Raw genomic sequence first — 25,413 nt, 5'->3', positions numbered from 1 at the left:
TAACACAGGAGTGGGCAACTCCAGGCCTCGAGGGCCGGTGTCCCTGCAGGTTTTAGATGTGTCCTTGATCCAACACAGCTGATTTAAATGGCTAAATTAGCTCCTCAACATGTCCTGAAGTTCTCCAGAGGCCTGGTAACAAACCAGTGTGTGCCGACCCAAGGTGAGATCTAAAACCTGCAGGACACTGGCCCTCGGGGCCTGGAATTGCCCACCCCTGGTGTAACATGTGCAAAGGAGGGACACGGTAAAACGAAGACTACAGAGAAGATTTATGAATGAAGGAGGAAGTAGGACATGCAGGGTTGGTGTGACAGAGGGCTAGGATGAGATGGAGGCTAATGATCCACCCCTAAAGGGAGCATCCAGAGGAAGCAGAAGGAGAAAGTAGTTATGTGCTATAGTAGGGAATGTAGTAGGAAATAGTGTTTCTGTATGTATGAGAGACATAATCCAACCACAAGCCACGTTACAACATTCACAAAACAGGAAGGAGCAGAGAGTTTTCTATCAACAGCTACATGGCGCAGGTGTCCATCACTACAGGCTGCTACTTCCACACACATGGAGGTTTCTGCTTTGCTTTAACCACACTCCTAACATCCTGTCATAAAACCTCACTACACCGATCAGGATACGTAAGCAGGATGCTGGCATTTCATTAGCAAAATCAGCTTCATTGTAACAAAAAACAGCAATCATCAATACCGATTCAATATGCTATATTTCTGAAAACTAAAATAAAATGTGGGCTACTTAATAGAAGCACTCTGATTCATTGAGGCCTGACTCATTGCAAATACTGCTGGTTCATTTTGATTAACAGGAAGGGAGCCGGCTCTCCGTGGATCTCTCAGAGGCTAAGCAGAGTGTAACAGCCACTTTTGAGGAGTTTCTGGTGCAGCCAGCAGATATCCTGCTGTTCATTCTGAACTTTATCCACTAAAATGATTTAGTTGAACTCAAACTGAAAGAGGGCTGCAAACCAGAAAGCTTCCGATACTAAAAATGTTTTCCGTTGACTGCAGATCCTGCATATCCTGACACATTAGCAGAGATGGGATGATTGAAAACACTTTTATAACACATCATCCACCACTGGAAAAAAGCTGGGTGTTACATGGTTTCACACATTATTGCATCAGGAGTGGCAGTCTTCCTCACAGGTTTAATCAGAGACTAACCCCAAAGCTGGGGTCACATCACATGTAGATGGCTTTACCAACACACTGTAAGCTTATACTGCTACAAACGTCACAGGAAGGTGAACGAATAGAAGGTGTTATGCTACACAGCTGTCACAGCTGCTGCAAATGATTACATGTAAGAAAATAAGGCAAAATGGCTGTATGGACTTTCACACAAACACTGTACATGTGTAAATGCAAACCTTTGACCAGGAACAGAAATAAAATCAACCTGTAACGCTGGTCAGCTGCACTGAAATAAGAGGAGGTAGCAGCTTCTTTTCCCACCGACATCTTGACATCTTTAATTCTTGTGATTTATGATAGCTGCTGCAAAAATATAAATTGGATTCATTGCCACTACATCTCCATTCATCACCTACACATCAACGTAAACAAGGGTCACCACTCACGACTGTATAAATACATGGACAGATTGCGCTAAACAAAGATTGCAGATGTACAACCCTGCAAACACAGATGATTACATTTGCTCACAGGACAGGAAAAAGTCTATATGTACAGTGTACATGCGTGTGCGTGCTGGAAATGCAGCATCAGGCTGTTAATTCCTCAGTTTGTATGAGGAAATATGAAGGCTTAAAAAACACGCAACCTTTAAGGAAACACTAACTGTACACAACTGAAAAATATTATTTTCATTATCATCTCCTGTAGATCGAAGTTACGTTCAATTAAAAAATAATAATTCTGTCCCTTCAGACTGAATTATTGTACAGTCTAATACCAAGTTAAATATCATGACTGAATTTAGCAAACATTCTCAAAGCCTGTTAATAAAACCTCAGTATTCAGTCTGTTCATGCTGTAACACAGACGCTTTTCCTCCTCCGTGCAGAGACTTTACCTGCTGACTGAAATCCTCACAAGGTCCGGTTTGAAAAACAGATTTAAATAAAGGAAAAAGAACAGCTGTTCAATAAAATTTTAAAAAACTGATAATGATAAAAGAAAAGGTTTGTCATTATTTTTTAACCATTATTAATCATCATTTTTAATCATGAGCTTATAACTTAACTTTCTACCCCATAGCCCTCCAGTTGTGGTCCCCCCCAAATTCAGTTCAGTGGGTCATTCAGTAGGTCATTCAATGGGTCTTTCATTTGGTCACTGAGTGGGCCATTCACGGGGTCGTTAAGTTTATGGAGGAGGTTGAGTAGATTCTCATTCATTTCCTGTGGTGATCGTCAATGTTCAAGTGCATAGTGTGGAGGATGTCATGATGCCTTGAGGCAATCAGATGTAAAACACAATATTTCTGAGTGTTTTAAGTCAGATTTGATCCGAACACGACAGGGAGGCTAAGCTAAGTATGGTTACTTCAGGCTCTAAGAAGCCAAAAACGCAAAATGTGAGATTTGAAATTAGGAGTTCACAAGCCAGTGTGATATGCATCGTGTAAACTTTTACCAAACACCTGCAAGATGTTTAGCCTCAATCCTTTTTTCAGCCAGTACTAACAAGTAAATCTACCTGTCAGTGTTGTACACATCAGTAATGTCTTTGCTTTGCTAGATGATTACTGTATATTCGAGCTGTGAAGGTGCCTACTTCTCTGCGCAGGTCCTGATTTGATACTATAATCACATTGGGCGGATCTCCGACAGCTGTGGCGGCCCCTCCAATGTTGGTGAAGATTACTTCTGCAATCAGGACATGTCTGGGGTCTAGATTAAGCACCTCACACAACCTGCAAAATCAGACAGACAGAAAAACCCTTTAGTCATGATTAGATTACAAAGGGTGGGGTAAATAGAGAAATATGAAAAGGATGTTGGTATTGATCCTTTAACCTTTTGTGCAGGACAGCCACACTCAAACCAAGTGGACAGCAGTATGTGTGTGTGTGTGTGTGGGTGAAATGTATTCCACCTGAGAACTTAAAAAAAGGCACCTTATGGTGACGGGAGTAAAAAGCATCATAGTGGTCACGTTGTCCAGAAAAGCAGATAAAATGGCAGCAATGAGACAGAGGATGATGATCATGGGCCACACTCTTCCTCTGGCTAACTGGTAAGCCTGCCGAGTGGAGACAGATAATGGAGAGATGAGGTTAGGTTGTTTATTATCGGCACCGCCAAAACAGCTGACTCAGAAAACACATCCGGCACAGCTTCGGACCAGTTCTGACTGTTCTTTGGTGTGTTTAAAAAATCTAAAAATATGTAAATCTTTCCATAGTAGCACAAGATATAATATCATTAAGATTCATAAAGAACTGCACATGGATTCCCACTTTAAAACAGCACTCTTACATCACCAGGTCAGGATGGCCACCTTTCAAAGGTAACGGTGTGATGTGTGAGAGCTGCTGAGCTCTTCTCTGAGAATACATTTGAATTTGGCGTGGCTGCTTCTTCTCCAGGTCGCACTTAAAATTTACATGCTTGCATGATCTCACTGTTTTCCAGGACTCGCTGTACCTGACGCACAAAAGCGCTCGTCCTCGTTCACCATGTACAGGGCACATTCGGTATAAAAGTTTGCTGTTTTTCTGATGGGAGACTTTGACCTTCTTTGAAAAGAGAAGACGGATGTGTTATCTTCAATAGTAGAGCAAGAGAATAATTTGAGAATGTGTATTCCTCTGTCATATGGAGGACAGATAGGACTGTGAAACTGTAGCGCTTTTTTTTTTTTTTACAGTTGCAGTTAAAGAGCGCTTCTTCCCGGAAAAAAACCCATAAAATCTGATTATTTTGAAGATTTCGTTTTCTGAACTTCACCTCGAAACACAACGAATGTCATCCTTGTCAGCCTTTACTGCTGTTACTGTATTTTTAGGTCAGGATGTAAAGATAGATTTGCAAACTTGATAGGTTGTCTGACGTTGGAAAGGTCCTCCTTTGTGAACCTTTGTGACATTGGATAAGTCAAAATCAAAACTACAGTCGTGTCGTGTGTTGCTGCTAATTTCAGAAATAGCTCAAAGCCTGTCGAGACATCTCACAAGCGGGCAGCTTATTTCATACACTTCCGCTCAGCATCCTACAGCCCCTTAAATATCTTGAGGTTATTTTTTTTTAATCTAGCGCACACAAGACATTCATCAGAAGTTATCATCTTGTGCTAAAATTATCTTATGCAAAAAAAACAAGAAATATTTTGTATCGACAAAAACTTGTCACCTTCCAAATTTAAGTAGGTTGAACAGGATCCCACGTGATTGAAAGTAAACAGAAATTTAAAATCAATTCGATGCTGTATGTGGGCCTTTGTGTTCTTACTTACAGTCATGTGACAAAGAGAGTTGTCATCAGCTTGTGGAACCAGCAGCAATAACCTGAGGTAAATGTGACTTCATCAATCTCTTTTGGCCCGTTTTTCTTTGCAGCATCGCTTCAGATCATTGAGGATTGTGGATATTCATGCAAAGCTCATTTCTTTCAGATCGGGGTCCATTCTGTTGTACGTTTGCTCCTGTGCTTGAGATCAATGTCCTGTTTCATGACTTGGTTTGGGCCAAGCTTTAGCTGTAGTACAGAGATGGCCTCTTATTTGACTTTAGAATACTTTGGTTTACAAAGAGGTCCACGATTAATTCAATGACTGCAGGGTGCCCAAATCATTACCCCTCCACCACCGTGCTGACAGTTGGTATGCGCTGTTTGGTTTTCTCCAAACATGCTGCTGCACATTGTGGACAAACTTCTCCACTTTGGTCTCCTCTGTTCAAAGAACATTGTTCCAGAAGTCGTGAGGTTTGTTCAGATTCAGCTTTGCAAACCTTAACCCTGCTGCCATCTTCTCTTTAGAGAGAAGCTTTCTCATTCAGACTTTTTCTAATTTTCTCATCAACATCAATTATTAATATTATCATTATTATTATCATAAATCAACTTACCTTCACTGCACAGTAATCGAAGAAGCCAGTCTCTGAGAAAATGGCCACCAGCACCATCTGTGTTGTTGAAAAGAAGAATTTTCCTTTAAGTAAGATTATGTCTCCCTGTGAGATTTATCTTGGATGAGATGGTCAGAATGAAATATGTGCCTGAGTTCTAGGGTTCATTAATACCCTTGTCTCTTTATTACCTTCCTTGTTATCATCGCGATGAGTTCAAAAATGTTTTTACAGGTAAGCTCGAGGATTTCAAACTGCTTTTAAATGGATTCCAGAAATGTCTCAAACTCCCTCTTCATAATTTTATACCAAAACTGACATATTTAGGACATGTTTGTTTCCATGGAGACTGGATTTTCTTTGTTGTTCGTTTCACTCGCCTCCATAGAAATGTATTTCGCTGTCAGACATTCAGAAGACTGATAGAAAGGGCGCAGAGTGAAGTTGAGAGAGTCAGAGAGCTCTTTTTTTAATGCTCTGAGATTTGTTGAGTCAGTGAACATGTGAGGAGTTAATCACCATGCCAAACAGAAGAGCCAGCGTCTCATAGTCGATCCACTCCACCACTGTAACAAGGCTGGGTCTCTGTGGGCGAGACAAAGAATGTAATTACATAGATTTATCAAGAATTTCTGGATCTGAAGGGGAAAAAACAAAAGGACAAGGTTAATAAATGATGATCAGACTCGTTAACAGCGTTAAACTTTTGGGTACGACTGTGTCTGAACGCTGCTATAACTCCTCGCTGGCCCAGTTCCTGCTTCATTTGCCGAAGCAGACAAAAGCACAGGTGGAACTAGGACCACGAATGACTGCTCTGTTCCCAAAGCGTCCCGCTGAGGTGAAAATGTCCACTACTCTCAAACTTGGGCCAGTGACTAAATTTGGAAACACATAGATGTTAATGAATGACAAACTTTGAAATTAATCATGACATTTCAGAAATTAATCCTGCAGTTTCCACCGGTTTTGTCTGTATTGTGTGGCACAAAACTTACAACCAGTTTGCTTACACGCCTGAATAACTGTTCAACCATAACTCAAATACATGAATCATATGTTAAAGCGTTCATAATATGTTCTGAATGTACCACTGCATCCCTAAAAAATCAGTAAAATCAAATAACGAGAGAGACTTACATTCCCGATGATAGACAGAGCAGCTAAGGCTGCCAAAGATCCCAGCATGGCAGCCAGGGTGCGGTGCACAATCTGAAAGGACAAAACATTTACCACACTCACTACTAAACAAACGAGCACTCACCTTCACATTAACTCTGTAAATATTTTTAAGCAGTGAAACATTCCTGTTCGTTCTGATGCCGTCTCAGTCATCTCTCGACTGATCTGTGAGGCATCTCTGGAGGAAGGAATGGTTTGAAAAAAAAATTCTGCAGGCATTTCTTGAAAACGTTTATTGTTATACAGTAGGAGTCACGTGCCTGGCTCTTTTGTCCGTCTGCATCACCATCCTCCTGTGGCTTTGACTAATGAAAATAATAATCCTAATGTGAAAAAAAACACTGTTTTTTTAGGACATTTTAAATACAAATTAGTCTGTTTTGTTGGTAAATAAAATACTTCTTCATTTTAATTGTTTATTTGAGGGAAAAGGGCAGAAAACAGTATTAGCGCTCCAAACAATCACAAATAGGCAGGCAAACACTGATAATTATTTACATCTGTTATTCTTGTGTGTTCTGTTTGATTTATTGTTACAGAGGAGGTCTTCTGTGAGGTTTTCTGCTGCTAGCATTACTGATATTATTCTGAGGACTATTATATATAAGAGAAAGCACCTGCGTGAATGACAGCTGCAGCGACTGGGACGAGGAGTCAAGAGAGTCTCGTGATCCATAAGATCTATAATGTTCTGTCATTTTCATCTTGGGTGAACTATCAAAGTCCACAGTGCTATTCAGAGGCGCTCATCACCACACACGCAAAAATATAATGCATCTTAAAATGAGTGCGTGATGAGCACAGATGATCCTTTAACATTTCATGTTGTGTTCAAAGGAGAGACGCTTGTTATTTTGGGATTTAACAGTAACATTTGTGTGAATTATTTATTATGTAGAACAACTACTGTGTATGTAGTGAATATAGAAAGCAAACTGTTTAACGATGAAAACGCTGCTTTTTTTTAGAGTAAATCAGAAATATTTTACTGACACAGTAAAAGTGCATTCGTGTTGCAAAACCATCAACATTTGACTCCAGGCACAAAAAGAAATGAACGAATGTTTTTAAAAGTCAAAAAAGACATTTTGACATCTGAATTACTCTTGATTTTTAAGCTTTAATTGCATAAATTAATGTGAATTTAAATGTGCTTAACATTTTTACAACATTTTATGCCACTCTGTGTGTTTCTTGCACTGCGTAAGAGGCTTTCTCTAGTCTATTTTATTTCCTTTAGTTACCATGTTTTTATTGACAGATCTGAATCTATTTTTATTGGTAAAAATAAGATTCTGCTGTCAGTTAAAAACAACAGCATCACAGTCGCAGTGTCTTTAATGCATTACCGACCTTTGTGAACTGCTCAGCACTAAACTGGGTCTTGTCACTCACAATGAATAATAGCTCAGACGCTCTGTAGACATTTATAATCTATTTGTCTTAATACTTCTGCTTAAATAATGAGTAAAGTGGAACAAAAGCAGCGAAACTTTCTTCAGCCTCAGCCTGTCTCAAAACTGACAAAATAAAAATTACATCACAGTTCTTTACTTCAGATCTTTTGGAACATTTCACTGAAATGCCCATTTAAAAAAAAAAATCACAAACTGGTGCCCAATTACCAACACTGACAAATCCCTTTGTTTGAGCTCAGCATTCAGAATACCCTAAATGTGAGAGACTGCATATGCACTCACTCATTCGGAGGCTGCGTCAAGTTATCAGACTAGAGACTAAAAGCATAACTCTGTGGAGGAGTGAGACATTAGCAAATGGAGACCTGACAGCATCCTGATGTCTGAGCGCTCGTGCACTGCATGCTCATCTCTTTCTGAGACGATCCCTCTGTCTTTGAATTACAGCTTCTGTGAGAGGATCTGTCAGTTACACAAGCGACGCATGAGCGAGCGTGCAGAGTAAAACTGCGCTGTCATCTCTCAAGGCCTGCGCTTGACTTTCATGTCCCAGCGACCCCGTCGGTACAGTTTAGTGAGTTCACATGCTCTCAGACAGAGGAGTCCGTCTGATTTAAACAAGCAAACGCTGAGTGGAAGTAAAACTCATATCTAAAGCCACAAACCAAGAACCTCCTCAAAGTGATAGCGGTTTCAGAGATTGATACTCATCTGATTATATAAGTCATATATTAATCATCCATTGATGATGCAGATCAGAAAAGTATCTGACTGCTGCCTGAAACATGCATTCTTCTTAGTGTCCAGCAGGGGGCAAGTGCTCTGGTTGCAAAAAGACTTGCTTGCGTGGATGTTAAAAAGCTCAACCAAAACAAGACATGATGCACTGCTGGTCATATCATATCAAGGTCTTGAGTCAATTTACAGTGTTTTGGGAGTTTTGTTTATCTAAATACTCTTGGTTTTCTAAGTGTTTGTATTGTTTTATGTATTTTTCCACTTAGTGCATTTAATCCGCTCTTGTTTTAGAGTTTAATGCATCTGTGTCAAGTCTAATGTTCACTCTCCCGCTGAAGGAGGGAAGCATGCAATCTGTTCTGTTTGTTTGTTTGTTAGCAGTCTATGGTCTACAGTTTCCAAGATATCCTGCTCAAATTTTGTGTGATGGTAGATATCAATAACAGCTTGAGCTGATTTAATTTTGGCAAAAATCAGGTCAAGGTCACACCAAATTTGAAATTCAGTACGAGCATTTGACCGTCATTATTAGCACCCAAGGTCAAAGTTAACCTTGGAAAAAAATTCAAGAAACCACCACTTTGTTTTTTCAATCCAATGCCCTTTGATGTCACAATGACTACAAAATATTGCAAAATCACACACTGGATATCTGAAAATGTCACGTTTTAACAGCTGAAGATTTCAGCCAATTCCAATCATATGGGTAAAGATAATAAAATATATATGCCTTTATTATGTAATGCTTAAAGCTCATAGGTCAAAGGTTGCATGTTAGCATGCTGCGATATAAACATTGTAAAACATCAACGTTTTAGTATAGCCCTTGACCTTTAGGGGGAGCTCTATGAGCTTATTTCACTTCCTGCTTTATTTTGAGCTTCAGCGTTCCTTGTGCTTTGCTTTTGTCTCCTCTTCTGTGATTTAGTTCAGCTGTCTCTCGTTCTCCCCACCTGTTTCCACTTCCTCTACTGCCATACTGTGTGTAAATTTACAGTTGCTGCCTCCCCCTTTGTCAGAGCATCTGTTCTCCTTGGTCTAGTGATTCTCCTCAGTATGTTATCAGGTTTTCCTCATTGGGCTCTGTTTTGCAATCAATCAATAAATGACTTTAAGTTCAGCACAGTCTGTAGTGTCCACAGACCCATGTCAACAGAGCTCATCTTTTAGTTAAGTGAATTCTTATTGGAAAATACAACATATAATATGAGGAACACAGTCATTTTATAGTAATGACACAGAAGTAGCTTTTTTTTTTAAACTAATAACATAGCTCCCCATTTCTGTTTGGCTGCTGTCATCTGTCTGATTTAATTGTGTTGGGAGCGGTCATCATTCAGTGTTGCCAGATCCCAGTCCAGTACTATGTGCAATCATAGACACACTTCAGCACCATTAACTGAGGAGGGCAAAGTTTAGTCAATTGTCCCGCTCTGACAGGTGCATCGAATCTAATAAAGTTAACACAAGTGGGGCGGCGCTGCCGCTGAGGCACAGACTGCACATGCTCACTGGCAGAAGAAGTCTAATCAGGCGAAATAAAAACACCTGTGTGGCAATGAGATACCGGTGAGGCTCTTTTTTTTTCCATGACTTGGCAGAGTAGGAAAAGCACAGGTGCTGCTTATACCGTTAACGATTGCTCTGCTCTATTTCAAGTGTCCCTGCAGGCCATAGGAGTGTGACAGTGAGCCAGCATGAACAATACCAGGAGCCTGAAAGTGGAGCAGCTGAATGGAATTCAGCCATAATCAATTTTATAAATCTTTTATAAATCTTCTTTTTCTCTGACAGTGAAATGTTTTTAATTCTCGGATTAAAAAATGATGTCTGAACTAAACGCAGCTCTGGAGATTCAGTTTCCCGGTCCTCATTCTGACTCAATGAGCATACTTCTGTTTACTTTGTGCTCGTAGCATAATATCACACATGCGGTCCAGTGTTCTTGTGTGAGTGTGTCGTTGTTGTTCGCGGGCCGCGCTGAACTGTGCGTTTCACATTTCAAACTCTTCCACAGACACCGAAAACAAGCTCGTTCATCACCCGTAGAAGAGCGTGAGCACCACAGGCTATTTACCTCAAAGATGATGAGAACATAGACCCCAGCTAGGATGATTCCAGCGATGGCCACCTGTGTCTCCACGCTGACGTAAAGCGGCTGGTGGGTCATGGATAGCGGCACCACCTCGTTATCCTGCAGGAACGCCTGAATTGTGATGGCGATGGGATCACTGTGCAAGAAATGAAATGGCAACAAGAATGGTGGGAATGATCATCTTTCATTGCTTTTGCTGGAATTACGACCGTCTGTCAGAAATCTATCAGCAAAGACAAAACACCAGAAACACCTTAAGTCAAGTTATATTGTTTAATTTGCTCCTTTTCGGTGGGTATCATAGCGCTTTCAAAATCAATGCCACCTATCAAACACATTTTATTCAATTAATTGTTTTTCATTTACATTTATTTCTGTGGGACTAATTCACAACACCAATCATTATAGTACATCACATTCAGTAAAGTCTTTATAAAGAGACAAAAGGACAACACGCTATGCAGAATTCCCTTTCAACAGGAAGAGACCTCCAGCAGAACCAGGCCCAGAGAGGTGCAGCCATCTGCCATAACTGGGGGGAGTGAGGGGGAATAGAAGAGGAAAAGAGGGACCACAAACAGCACAAAACTCGAGCTGCAGAAGAGAGAAGTCAATGACGACAAGGCGCAGCAGTGAAAAAGGTCTCAGTGCATCATGGGAAGTCTCCCACCAGCCTGAGCCTATTGCAGCAAAACTAAGGGATGGTTCAGCCATAAATATATGACCTTTCTCAAAAAGGAAAGTTTTAAGCCTAATCTTAAAGAAGAGAGGATGTCTGTCTCCTGAATCCAAGCTGGGTTCCAAAGAAGGGCCTGAAACCTCTAGGCTCTGCCTCCATTTCTATTTTTAGAAACTGTAGGAACCACAAGGAGCTTCTTAAAGCTGATAATAAAGAATTACATCAGTCCAGCATAGAGGTAACAACTGCGCGAAATACTTTTTCAGCATCCCTCTGAGACAGGATGTTTGTAATTTCAGTGATATTGATAAGATGAAAGAAGGCCATCCTACAGAGATTTGTTCAGTGTTTGAGCCCCAGAAGCCTCAGAGCTCAGACACCCAGGAGGGATCTAATCAGATGCTCAAGCTGGCTCCTTTTAAAGTGAAGGAGCAGCAGTTCTACTTCAAACTCTCCCAGAAACTCATCTCAGCCATTTGTATCTGCAGAGCTCCTGACCAAAGGAACGTAGATCAAGTCGAAAACATGTCCAGGCTTATCAAGCAAAAAAAAAAAAAAAAAAAGTCAAAGAAAGTGACTTTAAAAAAAACCAGAACAGAGAGTAAAGAGTTGCTCTCTTGAACCAGCACAGTCCAGAATTGCTCGCTGGATATATTGTGCATGTCTCTGACACCAGTGGCTTCTAACTGGGATAAATGTTACACACTCTAAATGATAAATGCACACACAAGGAGTCAGAAATATGACAGTAAAGGTGGTAGAAAGCTTGCAAACTACACTGCTTTGAAAGTCAGAAAGGTTAGCTTTAAAATTATTATTGGTTTTGTTGTTTTTGTATATCACATAAACAACCCCAGTGATAACCAGAACTACTTTTAGGCCCATGTGACCATTAAAACCGAGGCGGTCATATCAATATACTGTCACAGTATTCTGAGTACCTGTTGAGCATCTCAAAGGTTTTTGTTTCCACTATCTGGTCGCTTCTTTCTGCATGTAGAGGGATGGTCCAATTATGAGTCACCTGTTTACAAACAGCACAATATAAACGAGGCAGAATCTCATTAGTGTAATAATACTGCGAGGAAGATGGAGCTCGAGGCTGCTCTCACCTGCTGAGTCCTCCTCCGCCGCTGTCCTGGCTGCTCAGTCTGCTCTACCTGAATGAGGATGTACTCCTGAGTGGTCAAATCTATCATGCCCCCTGCAAAAGGCCCGGCCACCTGTAGCTTCAGTAAAGCATTGTCCCGAAAATCAGTCACATTCATTGCTGTGAGACGTGGGCGGTCAAGAGAAAAATCCAGACACACTGAATGTTTTGTGTATTTGAAATGAACGGGGGCATTAAATCCACACCTAGAGTGTGTTAGCATGGCTCATACTCGATGTAAAACAACCCTGCTTCATTTTCTAGCCCTCTCCTCTTTGCTGTGATCTCAGAACTAGTAGGGCATGTCTACGGTAAGTCACTGGAAAGGATACAGAAACTCTCTGTGGGAGAGACTGCCAGCATCCTCCAGGGGTTGTCTCGATCAGGATACATGCTGAAGAACAGCTGGAACCAGAATAAAGTCATCGATATATTTTATAAAGAACATATTTTAAACAGGATCATAGCAGGTAATTTTAGTGACGACACACTGTGCTGTATTTACAGTGTTTACAACTGAAAACAGCTCTGATGCTCTGCATGGCCGGAGCTGCACTGTCTCTGCAGACAGCTCCGCTTCCCCCCTGCATCCACTACCAGCCAGTCATCCTGCCACACCTCTCCCTCCTATAGCTGAGCCACACCCTACCACCACAAAGATGCACTACACAGATTCAGTGAATGCAGTTTTTATGAAAATGGTCTAAAATGTGGTGTTTTATTTGATTTAATCCAGTGAAGAGTAAACAGACCAAGAGGTGATTATCTAAGGTTAGTATTAAAAAACAGAGGAAAGCAGCTGACCAGCTATCATTAACTTTCAGTGATTTCAGTAATACCAAACAGCTTTTTTTGTAGTAATTAGGTTTTTACCATGTTATACTTTCCATTTTATTATGCGGTGGTGTCTGTTCTACGGGGACATATATACTTACACTGCAGAGAACAACAAATGCAAAGATGGTGGCAGTTTTGGAGACTTTGAAGCAGCATCTGGAAAGACCAAAAAGTGGATAGTGAGTAAAATTGAATGAGCTTGGTGTGATACTATTGGTTTTAAACCAAGAGGCTCAGGCCCCATAAAACGGTTTCAAGATTAATCTGTAACATGATAATGATTATCTTTTTCCACTGGCCCTACTTTTCCTTAAGCACTTTTATCTGTTTCTCTGAGGAATAATGGCATCACCCTGAGGGATCAAAAAGAAGTTGGGACTCACTTCACATTGCTTGTGAACCTGAAGCTGAGGTTGAGGTTGTCCAGAGGGTCGTACTTCTCCGAGGAGCTGGAGTGCGATAGCGACAGGCTCGTGACCTCGCTGCCCAGCCGGTACCGCCTCTCCACATCCAGGGAGCCGTTGTTCCAGGGCTCCTCCCCTCCAACAAAGCTGGGGTCATGTAGGGTCATGTAGGTTATGCTGGAAAATGAATAATCACAGTCTCAGCCCCTCATCAATCACTACACCTCAATATAAAAAAATAAACACAACACTCAGCAGCTGCAGATCGCAGAGGTCTAAAATTAAAAAATGTTTCTTCCATCATCCCATAAGTCTGTTGTACAACCCTGTAAGAAGGGCAGTACAACACACTTGTAGGATGAGTCATTTCATTTAATACAACCACTAATGTTCCATTGTATTTGTGCCTAACATGAGGCATTAAAGACACACACACACACACACACACACACACACACACACACACACATATTGGGTATTCATATCTTGTGGGGACATAATGCTTTCCCTAGCCCCTTAGCCTTAACCCTAGCAATTAAAAATGAATGCCTAACCCTAAACCTAACAATAACCCAATTGTAACTTGTCATTAAAACGACATTCTGAGTGTCAAAAATGCCTTCAAACTCGTCGGGACCGGGATTTTGGTCCCCCCACTTGTTGGTCCCCACAAGTATAGGAAACTTCCAATTTTTGGTCCCCACAATGATATGAATGCACATTCACTCACACACACGCACACACACACAGTCCCCTTTTAAGGAAAAATATTCCCGATTATAAAACTGCTTCTGTAAAAACCTTGGAGTTTAACAATGACAATTTCCAGATAACATATAATAAGACATTACAAAAAACATGTTTATAAATTTTTTTTAAAACTTATTAGTCATTTAAGTGTGTTTTTTGATTACTAAAGCTTATTTTTCTTGAAGCTACAGCAGATCATCTGCCTCCACCTCACCGTATTCCAGCATCCTCCACTGCATGTCCTCCATCACTACATCCATTAATCTTCTCTGTGGTCTTCCTCTCTTCCTCCCTCCTGTTACACCTGTCTCCCTCGCATTCACACACATATATTCTGTCTTGCTTCTACTGACTTTAATCCTCTTCTCACCAAAGTATCCACCTCTACAGGCTCTCTTCCAGCTGCTTCCTTTTCTCACTACAGATCACAATATCATCTGCAAAAGTTAATCGTGACTCCTGGCTGACATCATCTGTCACAAAATGGGCTGCATGTCCACATCTGTGTAACTGTTTGTAGAAAGCAGTGTCACAAATGATAGATTCTGATATGACCGTTGTACAGGTCAGTAGTAGATGGAACAAAATTATTATAAGTGAGGTTCTAATATCTCAATTAGCTGCTCAGTATTAAAAATATATATTAACTTTTGCAGTATTAAAAATACTGAGCATGTCAATGTAGCATAAAACTTGAAATTTCTAATACATTAAGTTGCTGGCTGGTTGTATGTTGTCTGAGAAGCCTCCTTAGAAATACTGCATAAGTAACTCTGATCATATTGTCTTCACTCTGATGCTGACTGATAACCCAAGCTCAAAACTAGCAGAGTAAATTTGCACTTTTTTAAAGCTCAAATGAAAATGCTGGCTTCACACTGCATGTTTGTATGCGTCTGCGTCTGCGTGTGTGTGTGTGTGTGTGTGTGTGTGTGTGTGTGTGTGTGTGTACATAAACTATGAAGCATCAACCTAAAAAGTCAATGAAGCCCAACAACCTGCAGTTCCAGTTCTGTCCACTAGAGGCTGGCTCCAAAGCTGAGCCAGTGCCCGCACACTCCCATCTTAAAATTCCTTTAAAAATAGTTTCATTCTACATGACAGCTGAACTGAACTGTGCCTGTTTGTCCAAATATCATCACTTCTGGCTTAAAATAAAAGCCTGGCAGCAGCTAGGACTCACACAGCGAGACTCCACAATTAGGATGACCCTGTTTTGTTATAAACTTTTATCCAGTTTATGCCTCATGCACTGTAACAGCTAAGAACTGCTTGCTAACAATTGCTAAGTAGCTAAATACGGTGGAGGTTTTATAAGAATCAACTAAATAAACTGATTATTTATCTTTTTTACCTAATCCCACGTGTAATTATTATTTTTGTTTCATTTTGAGCATCTTAGGGTTTAGAGCAATATGCCCATGAAGAGCCTGAGGAAAGACTCACCTGTCATCTTGAGAGAATCGCAGCAGAGGCGACCTCTCTGTGAGGTTGGCTGAGTTAGTTTTTCCTCTGAGGATGTTGACAGCACTGAAATTTTTCCTGAAACTACAAATGCAACATAATACAATTAGTTTTTTAAAAAGGGGTTAGAAAGTAACCAAACAAAGTGTTTCTGAAATATGATCCATTGAAAGGCTTTATCACCCTGCTGCTGCATCCAGTAACCTCTTATAATCAACAGCCACGCATACACACTATATTTGTTTTCATCTATCATATTATCACATGCTGAAAGTGCAGCATCAGTGGTCAAGTTTTTAAAAAAACCTGTAATCCACTGTTTCAGGGAACCTATGAGGTGACGGCTGTTATAATGTGTCCAAACTGACGTAAACCTTTGAAAATGTAAAGTCCCCCACAGCTAATCCTCTAATCTTCAGGTATTTTAACCTTTGCTTGCCAAAAGTTTTAGGTGATTAAACCAGTCTGTGACAGAATCAAGTTCTTTTCTTTTATATAACAATATTTTTTTTACAATGTAATGGGCATTGATTACTGTATTATTATAAGGCTCAAGAAGTCGGGCGTCTTTTTTGTGACATTTCTATTAAATTTCTATTGTACTGAGAGAGAATTCTCCAGTTATAAAATATACCTCCTGTATTTGTTGTTATTGAGTTAGTGGGCATCATTGAACTCCTCACAGACAGTTTTGTGAAGGTGTTTTGAAGTAATGAATGTGGCAAGTTTAGTGGATAAAGGACAAGATTACATCTGGCAAGTCCGCCCCATTATTAATCCCTCTGATACTTTTATACATCCATAAAGAGATTTACTGCATGTCTACAAATGTTTTCACCTCCCTTTTTTCCATATTCCCACTCTGATCCTGTCTAGTAGATGTGACTTAGCAGAAACATTTCCCTTCACTGCGGAGTATTTAAAGGATATTAAGCAAAAAATAGGTGTACTTGAAAACAGTTTAGACTTGGTCTATTTGGAACACCTACAACCAACAGCCAAAAAAACAGTGTCTGTTTTTTCAACTTTGTCTAAACTATTGTTTTACCTTCTCTTTGGAAGTGGCTTAAACCTGTATTCTATCAGAAGGTCACTAGGGGGTGAGAGCAGATTTTGATCCTGTAGAAGTTTATGGGAAAATAACTTTTTGACCTCTGACCTCTGTAAACACTTTCCTCTTGAGTTAAATATTTTCTGTAAATTTTGGTCATACGATGTTTCAAAATAGGGGATTATCTATGATGTGAAACATCAGTAAGCTTGCAGGTTAACAGTTCCTCTTCACATTTTTTTTTCACTGCGCACATTTTTCAGGAATTCAGAACACTTGTCCTCTAAATGAGCATCCCTTTATGTTCCCACTGTCTGTCATATTTCCTTGTTTTAGTCTCCCTTTTGTTTTTTCCTGTTTTATTTTGTCAGTTGATTTTCCTGCCTCCAGGAAATCTTTGTATTTCCTCTAATTCCTTCATTGTTTCTACCTGAGTGTTGTCCTACAACCTTGTGTATGTGTAGTATTTGTATGTGTAGTGGAAAAAGAAGTCTGTCTGGGTTTTTTTATTATTAGTCCTTTATTTAATAAAAAATAGCTCAGCTCACCATCGTCTTCTTATGTCTGTTAATACTAAAACTATAGCTAACTATAGTTAGCTTCGTAACCATTAAGTCATGTGGCCCGATCTGTCACATGACAGATGTTCAAACCTCAACACGCTCAGAGAGAAAGCTGCCCTCTGCTGGAGAGCACCACTTATTTTATTGAGCACCTACTGTCATGGTCCTGAGTCTTTGACCCATTGTTGTTGTGGTTTTGGACTTTTTGACTCTTTGGATTCTGGTTTATTTAATATTCTAAAGTGTAGTTAATATTTCTGGCTTTGGTTCTTTTGCTTTGTGTAGTATTTGTATGTTCTGGTCTTTAGGTTTCTGTTACCATGCCTGCCCCGTGTTCCACTTTTTATCATTTACAACTTTAATTTGGTTAATGAAGCAGAAAAATACCTCACTTTAATCCCAATAACACCACAGCCACAGGTTTGAGATTAACCCCACCCCACCCCGGCTATTTTAGCTACCCACCGACACACACACGTATGTCTCTGTCCATGTGAATGGACATGGCTCACGAGGAAAATCAGGCCTTATACATGTATATTCATGCATCCATGAGAGGATTTGGCCAGCAAAGCATGTGTAATATGTTTCTGCATTTGTGGTTTAAATTCTTGTTATGTGTTTATTTCAGATAATCCAGTAAGAGAGAATGAGGGCTTCTGCTTAAAAACACAACAAACAGTCTTAACCTGAGAAACAGCTGATGAAAGTAATGAGAATGAACCAAGTAAAGATGTGTCACATCCAAAACTGAAAGCTGAAAGATGCCAAAACACTCACTTGAGCTGAGGGAGAAAGCAGGGTCATATCTCACTGGTTTCAAAAGCTTCCTGTCTCATGTACAGGCTTTCCTTTTGGCCTTGTCACCTTCTGTTTGTGCTCAGTGTGTTCAATGTTCCCTGGTTTTGGATTCTTGGTTTGTTTCCTTCGCCTGGTCTTTTTCTTGTTTTTTGTTCTAAAATATCTTTTTGGTTTTTCTAACTGAAAACCTGTTTCAGCTTTTGATTGTTTGCTTGTTGTAAACAGAAGACTATTGGAGAGAACACAAATTTAAATGGATTAAATTCATTCTGCAAAGAACCGTAACTGCGGCCAAGTAGAATTATACCTTATTATTCTGTGCTGTAAAGCTCCATGTTCCAAAACTTATCTTAACCTTTAATCAAAAAGCCTTGAGCAGCTTTCTTTCACTCCCTCTTTCTCACCTAGAACTTCAGTCTAGGGAAGGACCCCCAGCTAGACCCCCTACAGCAGAGGTAGGGAACTCCAGGTCACAAGAGCCAGTGTCCTGCAGGTTTTAGATGTGTCCCTGATCCAACACAGCTGATTTAAATGGCTAAATTACCTCCTCAACATGTCTTGAAGTTCTCCAGCTGCCTGATAATGAACTGATCATTTGATTCAGGTGTGTTGACCCAGGGTGAGCTCTAAAAACCTGCAAGACACCGGCCCTTGATACCTGGAGTTGCCCATCCCTGCCCTACAGTATCTTTCCCCTCCAATGGTGGATGTAATTCATGAATTATCATGAGAACACAGTAGTTACCCGTCCTCTTGTCGAATGGGGACGAAGCCCTCGGTGTGGATGACGCATTGTCCTGCAGACTGCTGCAGCTTCTGGGTGTCTAGCCTCTCCGAGATGCCCTCCAGCAGACATAGTTCCCCGAAGTTCCCTGCCACCGCCTTCGGTGACCTGAGGCTGCTCCTGCCCTGGTGGCCTTGGGATGCCGTCTGAGACATTTCAATCTCCAGGCTGGTTTTGTTCTCCAGATACATGGTGAGACTGCTGCAGGGGGAAAACAGTGGCTTTATCCTTCTTTAAGATGCTGTGACTTACACAAAAAAGTCACCGATTGCTGTTCACTCACAGACTGTGTATATAAAAGAGGAACTCCTCATGGTGTCTCACAGCACTTCTTTTTGTTTATTGACATATAATGATACAGCATTGATGTTTTTGGAGCAGAGAGTTTTCACTGTTGCCTTCTTAGCTTTTTAAAACCAGGTGTCAAAACCGTGGAGTCTGTCCAACAGTGAAACTGTAAAAAATGCAGTGTCAGTCTTAAGTTAGGCCAATCCTAAGGTATCCCCTGCTTTATGTGCATTTTTAGCTCTAATGGGGCCATAATTTCACAAAATCAACACCATGTTTTATTCAGTAAGGTTTGGAACCTGTGACTGAGACCATAAACGCAGCAAGAAAGAGTTTACTGTGCTCTGGGGATATGAGGGGTGCATACTGACGACTAATTCTTCTTGCAACCAGAGGAGTCGCCCCCTCCTGGACATTAGAAATAGTGCAGTGAAACAATAAGTGGTGATCCAGGCCCTTCAAGGACTTTGAAAAATGTTTTTAGGGCCTAAAATTGGGATGTGTCCAAACATAATGAAGGCCATGAACACCAGCATTGCTCCTCAATTTTAAAGCAATATTAAAGCAGCACAATAACTCGTGCTGAGCAGCCACCGATCCCACGTGTTGATATGCTCCTTTGAATTTTTACCCAGAATGCACTTTCTGAAGGAAACGATGAGCTAAAAGTGCTTAAAGGTTTTAAAGAGTGAAGAGAGAATACACTGGTGTCATCACTGATTTAATGAAGAAGTGGTGATGTGATCCATGCTTTTGTTGTTGAACAGCAGCTATAAAATCCCAGCAGTGATTGTGGTTAAATCTCTAAATTATACTTTGCATTCATGTGACGAAGTATTACATCGCAGCTTTGCAGACCCAGAAGATTACATTTCCATTGCTGAGTTTCCTCTGTGAGTGAAAGGGACCAGCAGAGATCCTCATAACTGCTTCATGCCAGAGTCTGATATTCTCTATGATGGACATTCAGTGGTTTTCATGATAGAACAACACAGCAGACACGGTCTTCATCCGTACAAAGGCTTCATGAGTTTAAGGAGATAATTTCTCACATCAAAGTCTACAGGAAGTCACATGTGACTTTTCCTGCTATAACACCACTTTCAAGGAAAGACTACATCACAGTCCTGCCACCCAAACACTATTTCATACTGATCTGCATTGACCAGTTGCATCATAGAATCAACAAATATTTCTATAACAGAACTCAATATTCATTTAAGTTGTTTGTTTTTCAGGGGGAAAAGCCAAAGGAGTCTGTGCATCTCTGCGACATTTTTATTATTTTTGATTGTGGGTGTTCTTCTGAACATTCCTTTATTTTACAACTTAGAATGAGGGAAATTGTTACATGAATTTTCACATTCCTGTAACAATTTTTCCTCATTCTAAATTTGGACTAGAGAAGTGCAGTCGGATGGTAACAAAGAGAGGGAAGGTAGTCAGAACAGAGGGGATTGCACTACCAGAAGGCAAAAGTTGAGGACAGGTACAAGTACCTAGGAACCCCACAGGCAAACAGGAGCCATGAAGATGCCATTAGGAAAGCCACAACTACTAAATACCTACAGATGGTCAGGCAAGTCCTGAGGTGAATGGGAAACCTATGCACCTATGCCCTGGCAGTGACCAGGTACACTGCTGGGATAATAAGATGGCCAAAGGAGAAGACAGAAGCCACTGATATCAAGACGAGGAAGCTCCAGCACCCTGAGACTGTATGCTAAGCGAAATAAAAGAGACCAAGGACTGGTGAGTGTCAGAACCATGGTCCAGGTTGAGAAAACAAACTTTCACAAATACATTAGGAAGATAGCCCCAACCGACCACGTGCTCAGTGAATACCTCAGGCAGCAGAAACCCAAGAAAGAGGAGGAAGAGGAAAGACAGGCCCTTGCATGTTATGTACCACCAGCAGATAAGGGATGTGGCTGACATCCAGAAATCCTACCAGTGGCTGGACAAAGCTGGACTGAAAGAAAGCACAGAGGCAATAATCATGGCAGCACAGGAACAAGCTCTGAGCGCAAGATCCATAGAGAGTGGGGTCTGCCACAACAGGCAGGACCCCAAGTGCAGGCTGTGTAAAGATGCCCCTGAGACAATCCAGCACATAACAGCAGGGTGCAAGATGCTAGCAGGCAAGGCATACATGGAACGCCATAACCAAGTGGCCGATATAGTATACAGATACATTTGTGCTGAAAATGGCCTGGAAATCCTGAGGTCAAATGGGAGACACCCCTTATGGTGGTCGAGAATGACTGAGCTAAGATCCTGTGGACAAGCAGAGGAAGATGGCCGTAGCGATAGCGAATAACAGCAACATCATGAAGAAGGAACACAAGAAACTTGAGATGTACCAAGGGCTCAGAGAAGAGCTCGAGAAGAAGTGGAGGGTGAAGGTAACAGTGGTCCCAGTGTTAATCGGAGCAGTTGGTACAGTGACTCCCAAGCTAGCAGAGTAGCTCCAGCACATCCCGGGAACAACATCCAAGCCAAGATCTCTGTCCAGAAGAGTGCAGTCCTAGGAACAGCTAAGATACTGTGCAGGACCCTCATGGCCTCTGGTAGAGGACCCGAGCTTGAAGGGAAATGACTGCCCACAGGGGCGAGAGTGGAATTTTTAATCAGTAATTTGGCCATTCAAGATATTTGGGTTGACTGTTTAAATCAGTTGATAGATTACTAAAATATGAATCAAAACTACAGTGAGTATCAAACCCTGGTATGACTTGAAACTATGTTACCAGCTCTAACCAATAAGATTGCTGGAAAATTTCAAAACATGTGATGGTGGTCAGCTGACCTCCATCACATGTTTACATTGTCTCCAGCAGTGTCCGGATTCAGACCTAACATTTATAGGAATTTTCTTTGTGGAATAATAATGTTTTTGTTTTTTTTTTTAAAAAAAGAAGATAGAAATCCAGCCAGGAAAATTCTTTCTTCCGGGTAGAACCAGAATTACTGCCATTTATTGTACATTTCTTTAACCTGTCTTCATCTGTCGCTGTTATATATACTTCCCTCACCCACTTAATACAGACATAAAAGGGAAAAGCTGTCAATGAACACATTCTAGATGCCAGTTTCTCATGGATGCTCCCATCTACACATGAATAAATAATATTCATGATGCTCACATCAGATTTCCTCTTAGTTTTAATGTTTCCATCAAAGAGGTGGCTCAGCCTTTTCGTGTTCAGTCATTTGTTTCAGCGTTAAAGTTCAAACTTGGACCACTTATTGTTCCGATGCATTTCCTATGCCTCATATTACATTTGTTCTGCTTGTCCCATGCTTGTGATGTGCCTCGGAGAGGAGAAAGAGACTTCTGTGTGACATCTTGCCTGCAGGCTGCATGTAAAAGCAAACACAAACTGCTTTCTTAAATTCTCCACCCTCGTTCACAGCAATTAGAAATTGAGCAGGACCGGAAGCCGTAACGGCACGGTTCTCTGACTCGGATGTTTGTTACTAGTGGTTTCTTTCAGTTGTAGTATTAGGTAATGTCTAAGCTGTGAAATATAAAAGAGCACGTTTCATCCATTGAGCAGACATCATTTAGAAATCAGTGGAATGACTGAGGGGATTTTTACAAAGCTACAGCACTACTTATAGAGCAGAATTAGGGCATGAGGCTTAAAGCCCTGAAACAAAGGCCAACACTGTAGTGTAACAGAGGCACATCCAGGCTTTAAATTCAAGCTTTTATTTTGTCAGGAAACAGGTGAAAAATGTCAACCTCACCTTGATGAATGAAGACAGAGAACGAGGACGAGGACTAAGACAAACAGGATGATGATGATGATGAGGAGGATGGCAGTGCTCAGTTGATGCTGATGTTGAGCCAAAGAAAGCGGAACTCATTCAAACTGATAATCCGACAAAAGGTAAAGAGTGATGGTCTCACATCTGCTGGGGCTCGTTCTTTTCGATGTTATTTGAGCACAAAGACGTGATGGAAGGCTAGAGAGGCTGAGGTGTTTCGTGTCCTCTCGGGTGCTCTCCCAGAAAGGAGGGAGATGTTCCTGAGGCGCAGGCTCTAGAGGCGCTGAGGAGGGTGGAGGTTCTTAACAGAAAGCTTTCCCATTCAGTCGCTCTTACTCCAGTTTTTTTTTTTTTTCTTACAACCAAACCGCTCCCACCCCCCTGCTTCACATCCGCCCCGAAAGCACATCCGCCCCTGCTCTAAACAGAACTTGAAATGTGCATATAGATGTTTTAATGTTAATGCTGTTTTTGTGTGATAAATTATCAGAATATTTGCAGTTTTTCTTTTTTTTTTCTGGGATGGGGGGGGGCTGTCATGTGGAAAGCACTGGGTCTAACTCATCACAGCAGGGAGCCTCAAAGCCACAGATTTAAGGTGAGGAGGGGTCAGCGAGGTCAGAGACGGACAGGATTCGGACAAAACCCATAATTCTAGTTTCAAAAACGTCATGTTCTTTGTTAACGTCATTTACATCTCATCACCCAAAGGAAAAAAAAATCTCAAAAATTGTGGCGCTGCGGCTTCTATGGTGGATGTTTATGACTAAAAAATGAGAGAAAATGGCTTTTTTAAAATTATTATTATTTTTCTTAACAAAAGAGAGAAAATGATTTGAACTGTTTGTGAAAGTGGAGAAAGAAAAACTGATTAATTAAATATCATTGAAAATGGTTGCTGACACAAAAAGTTACTAACATTCCTTTTGTTAGAAGTCAGGGGTTTTTATATTTTAAAAATGGGAACTTTAATCAATTTAAATGAAAACGCAGAATTTAAAAAGACAAAAGAGAGAAAAAAAGATTCACAATAAAACTGTTGATGCATCTAAAGCTTTTTTTTTTTTTTTTTTCATTGTACTAAACAGCATCTAAGGTCAGGACTGGGCAGAAGGATCAACAAGGATGAAATTTAAAAACTATTTTTTTTAAATTTCATCTCTTTGTTTTGTGACCTTGTTTTTCTACATTTTTTCTCTTTATTTAAATAAAGAAAATTGAATTTTAAAAACAACTGAGGCTTTTTAAAATTCAAGGATTTGCAGAACGCTTCAACAAAACCAGGGACTGTATCTTTAATTTAATCTCTTAATATATTTGCATTTGACCCAACACAGCTGAGCAGATTAGGATTTTAACATCCTGCCATCCATGAGTAAAAGCTAGTGAACCAGACTAACAGGACCTAAGTAATTAGAAACTCCCACCACTAAAACCTCCAGCCTATAAAAATGATCTGTTCAGTGAACTGAACACAAACAGCGATACAAATATATTTCTCATAAGTCCCCAAAAATGACCTTAAAGAGTTAATTCTCAGAAGTCTGAAGACAGCGTCTCCCATTGAGCGGTCTGAGTCACCTGGTCTGGACTCGGGGCTGCCTGTGAGGATAAAGCTTGACAAAGAAGATGTCCCGGGGAGGCGGCTACGCTCTGGTCTTGTGGGCTGATGTGAGATGTCGTAGTGAGAACAGAGAAATCACATGAACGACAGAGAGGAGAGTAAACTGGGAGTCTGACGGAGGTTTAACCGGCGTCACCGCGGCGTCAGAGTGAAGGAGCTTTTCGCTGCTTTGTGTTCATCTCATCAGGACTGAGTGCTGGATGCTGACTGGTCATGACAACGGAGTCATGTGATGCAGGCTCACACAAAGCAGAAGTTAATGTGAACTCGCTTTAGTTACACACTCATGTCCATGAGCCCGGCTGAGCAGCAGGCGTTCAGAGATGTTCAGCTGGGATAAATCTGCCTGTTCACTCAGTGCCTTGATCTGAATGCTTGTTAGCTGTCTGCTGAGCGAGAGAAGGTTTCTGAGTTGGTGGCACATGATCCTCTTGATCTACAGAATACAAGAAGAGTAAAAACAGTGCATGCCTCTGAACCGAATGTGAAGACTCTATCTGATTGTCAGCACTCTGCTGAGGAGCCTGATGATGTTCAAGTGAAATATCTCAGGGTCAAAGTTCACTTGTACACTGTTGAGGCCATTTAGACGTTGCTCTGATCTGCAGCAGTTTGAATGTATTCTTCTCCTCACTTCCTGTCACGTATCTCCTGTTTCACCGGTGGAGCTTCATATTAGACAAAGTTTCTCATGATGAGGTCAGTGTGTGCACAATATTCCCTGTGAGCTGCAGACTGCTCGAAACACTCAGTTTATCC

At 40.9% G+C, this 25,413-nt stretch overlaps 1 protein-coding gene across 1 annotated transcript in view; it reads right to left on the bottom strand.

The window, feature by feature from the left end:
* oca2 (oculocutaneous albinism II) overlaps positions 1 to 23,067 on the bottom strand; it is a 53,641-nt gene extending 30,574 nt beyond the window's left edge. The window contains exons 1-14 of the mRNA XM_005727140.1: positions 23,010 to 23,067; positions 18,930 to 19,169; positions 15,752 to 15,853; positions 13,535 to 13,732; positions 13,250 to 13,307; positions 12,647 to 12,719; positions 12,277 to 12,434; positions 12,106 to 12,188; positions 10,468 to 10,621; positions 6,193 to 6,264; positions 5,572 to 5,637; positions 5,053 to 5,109; positions 3,103 to 3,227; positions 2,760 to 2,898 (exon numbers count right to left, since the gene is read on the bottom strand). Of these exons, the coding sequence (XP_005727197.1) occupies positions 2,760 to 2,898; positions 3,103 to 3,227; positions 5,053 to 5,109; positions 5,572 to 5,637; positions 6,193 to 6,264; positions 10,468 to 10,621; positions 12,106 to 12,188; positions 12,277 to 12,434; positions 12,647 to 12,719; positions 13,250 to 13,307; positions 13,535 to 13,732; positions 15,752 to 15,853; positions 18,930 to 19,159 (1,515 nt within the window). The 5' untranslated portion in view covers positions 19,160 to 19,169; positions 23,010 to 23,067. The remainder of the gene's footprint in view (positions 1 to 2,759; positions 2,899 to 3,102; positions 3,228 to 5,052; positions 5,110 to 5,571; positions 5,638 to 6,192; positions 6,265 to 10,467; positions 10,622 to 12,105; positions 12,189 to 12,276; positions 12,435 to 12,646; positions 12,720 to 13,249; positions 13,308 to 13,534; positions 13,733 to 15,751; positions 15,854 to 18,929; positions 19,170 to 23,009) is intronic.
* Between the last annotated feature and the right edge of the window lie 2,346 nt (positions 23,068 to 25,413).

The sequence above is a fragment of the Pundamilia nyererei genome, unplaced genomic scaffold, assembly GCF_000239375.1.
Source record: "Pundamilia nyererei isolate P.nyererei 1_Seehausen unplaced genomic scaffold, PunNye1.0 scaffold00023, whole genome shotgun sequence".
Lineage (NCBI taxonomy): Eukaryota > Metazoa > Chordata > Actinopteri > Cichliformes > Cichlidae > Pundamilia > Pundamilia nyererei.
This window is presented reverse-complemented; position numbering and strand designations above follow the sequence as displayed.